We start from the raw sequence: 3251 nt of genomic DNA, 5'->3' as shown, positions 1-3251 counted from the left end.
GTAAACTTTGCACTTGTATAACGCACTACTCTCCCGTTAGGGTCTCAAGGTGCTGTATGCATACCACCCCTGAACTCCTCCTGGCTTTTCCCTGTGAGGCACCCACTCCTGGACAGCCCCAGGGTGAAGCCAGGCATCCAAGCGCTGTGAGGGCTGTTGTGGAGATTAAGCAAGCTATTGTCCAGAGTTACAGAGTGGGACCCATCAATTAGATTAGGCACAGAGGTGAGAATTATCTGGTCAGAGGGAATTGAGCCCAAGACCCGCTGAGGTGGGAATTCAACCCTGGTCCCTGGCCATATCTCTGCAGCAGGGTCTGCCACTCTAACCATTGTGCCACACTTCTCCCATGCATTCACCCCTGACTTTTTGTGCATACCCTGATATAGTCAGACTAGTAAACAGAGGAATATGTCAAAATGCTAAGCCTTCTCAGGAGAGACGTAACAAAGCGAAATATGTTTATTGTATCCTCATTTTTACCTTCCTACTTGTGCTGCATTCTGCAGTTCACAGAGACAGAGGAAAAAGCCTCATGGGATTGTTTTTGAGCAGGAAGGTGTCCCTTCCTGCAACAAAAAAAAAAGCCATGCTGGCTGTAATGCAGACACACTTGCTCCATGGCACAAAGGTGCTGGGTTGGCGCTAGGCTGCACTGAGTGCACCAGCGCTGGGAGACAGCAGGAATGCACCATTTCTTAAGAGACATGGTTCATTCCTGCCCGCCCCGTGTTGCGCAATGCAGTGCAGAAAGTTGTCTTGCTGCGTTGCATTGCATGACTTGTTAGTAAATCTGGACCTGAATGAGAACCACTTTTGACACTACCCTGGATACAAAAAGCCATGCTTAGTTTCATCAACTTCACATTTGTCCATTTATCTTAATGCCTATGAGAAGGTACACATGGTATTGAGCCTTTAATGGAAAGCTTTAACTCTCCCAGCTTGAGACCCCAAGACCTGCCATACTAACAGTCTTCTTGCTTTCTTGATGATGGGCTAGAAAGACCACTGGCCTTTTGTTATCTGTACACATTACCTTTGTTGATATAGAGAGGACTAGTGACTTCACTTCACTAGAGGTTGTTTGTGATTTATTTAATATAATTAATATGTTTTTTCCTAATTCCTTTAGGTAAAATGTTCTATATGGATAGTGTTATGATAGAATACTGCCAGTATCTTTTGTCTAATCTGTTTTGTCTTCATTCCATAAACTAGAGGGTTCAATACAGGAGGAACAAGTAGGTAGACATTGGCCATCCAGACTGCTGTGCTAGAGTTATTGTTCCCATACCGATGAACCACTGATAACCCAATCAGGGGAAGGTAGAACATTAGCACCGCACTCAGGTGAGATGCACAGGTGTGAAACGCCTTAACTCCTGATGCCCTCGATGAAAGACGCAGTACGGTTTTCACAATCAGAACATACGAGATCCGGATGAGAAGACAGTCTAGACCCATGACAGCCAGAATGATGAGCAAGCCATAGACAAAATTGACTATGGCATCGGTGCAGGACAACTTCATGATGTCCTGGTGCAGGCAGTAGGAGTGAGTGAGCGTGTTGCTTCTGCAGTATGAGAGTCTTTGAAGAAGGATGGGCAGTGGGGAGAAGAGTATCAGACTCCTTGTCACAGCCACTGTTCCCACTGTGACAAGAAGCTTATTGCTGAGGATGGATCCATGCCGCAGGGGGTTACAGATGGCCACATACCGGTCAAAGGACATGGCCAACAGTATGGTGGACTCCATAGCTGAAAGGGCATGGATGAAGAACACCTGGGTGAGGCAGGCACTGAACTCTATTTCCTTCGAATTCATCCAACAAAGACTTATCATTTTGGGCATGGTGCAAGAGGACAAGACAAGGTCAATCAGTGCCAGCATGCAGAGAAGGACGTACATGGACTCATGGAGGCTGGGGTCGGTTTTCACAGCAAAGAGGATGGCAGAGTTTCCAAGTAAGGCAGTGGCATACATGAGGCAGATAGGGAGGGCCACCCAGGGGTGGTCAGACTCCATGCCAGGAATGCCTCTCAGGATGAATGAAGAAGGGTGGAATGTGCTGACATTCGGGTCCGTCATCAGGTGCTCCTTTCGGAAAATCTTCATTTGCTTCCATCGACTATAGAAAAAAAAAATATATATATATATGTCAATATGTAAACCCAAACTTTCTCCAAATAACACGAAAGTCCTCAGACACCAATATGTGATTAAAAATGGTATATAAATTTTTACAAAGCGAATACCACTACACAACGCTTTTCAGCCGTAACCTTGTTCACGTATATATATGGGTGTGTCATTGTTCCATTCAGAAATACTACTTCGCATGAAGGAATAGAAATTGTTCTATTTGTTGAAAATACATGTTGTCCCTTGACCTAATCAGATGAACAGTGACAAGTGTTGCTTCTTTTGTGCATAGAGTTTTATGACACTGCCAGCTACATACTGTATCCATGTGTACAGGACACCTTCTGTACCTCTGATCCGACCCTTGTAACACACATTCAAATCATTCTCTTCAATGCTGGCAATTACATATCATGACTTGAAAGGCAAGCTAACAAAAATGGATGATATATTTTACTTTTATTTAACTATACAAATATATTTAAAAAAATCTAATGAGTTTTTGTTTATCATGATATTTTTTTAGAAATTTCGATTGAATAAGATAACAACAAAAGGTCCCTGCATCATACCATTTAATGTTGCTGCTACAGAATTAATACCGTGTTGTTTCTTCTCAGACATCCCCGCTACAGCCTCATTAACAGGGCAGGATTCTAAAGCGCCCAGAGACACATATTACTTCACAGCAATGTCTAACCAAACATTAGGAACGTTTGACTCGAATCATATATCTCTTCCAAAAACCTATTGTTGATCCCAATGGACTGTCACGTGACCGGTCAAGGATGGTGATCTCTGTTTCAAAGGATCTACTCCAGCTTTCCACATGGGGATGGATTTGTTGTGCTCCTGTCTTAGGTGATCTGGGGCATAATAACCTCACCCCCTGCTTTGTTCCTCCTCCTGTCATCCCTGGTACAAGACTCTCAGCACTCATCTCATGCATACTACTCAGTGCTCACCTGATGCACAGGCTCCAGGCCTCACACTAGGGACATCACTCAGTGATCCAGGACTCACACACGCTAGTGATCCGCTGACACGTTATGCACTGCTCTCCTGAGGGTCATCACGCTGTGATCCCTGATGCACATCACGCTTTG

The 3251-nt window shown here is 44.4% G+C and overlaps 1 protein-coding gene across 1 annotated transcript; it reads right to left on the bottom strand.

Annotated features, from left to right (window-relative positions):
- Positions 1-1131: 1131 nt before the first annotated feature.
- LOC138249455 (olfactory receptor 51E2-like) lies at positions 1132-2091 on the bottom strand. The gene has a single exon (XM_069203415.1). The coding sequence runs from the start codon at positions 2089-2091 to the stop codon at positions 1132-1134; it is 960 nt and encodes a 319-aa protein (XP_069059516.1).
- Between the last annotated feature and the right edge of the window lie 1160 nt (positions 2092-3251).

The sequence above is a fragment of the Pleurodeles waltl genome, chromosome 8 (assembly GCF_031143425.1).
Source record: "Pleurodeles waltl isolate 20211129_DDA chromosome 8, aPleWal1.hap1.20221129, whole genome shotgun sequence".
NCBI classification, from domain to species: domain Eukaryota; kingdom Metazoa; phylum Chordata; class Amphibia; order Caudata; family Salamandridae; genus Pleurodeles; species Pleurodeles waltl.
Note: the sequence above shows the minus strand (reverse complement) of the source record. Positions and strands in the feature narration are given on the sequence as shown.

Excerpts from the sequence above, each read along its gene's own strand:
- LOC138249455 (XM_069203415.1), bottom strand. The coding sequence starts at position 2,091 with ATGACGGACCCGAATGTCAGCACATTCCACCCTTCTTCATTCATCCTG.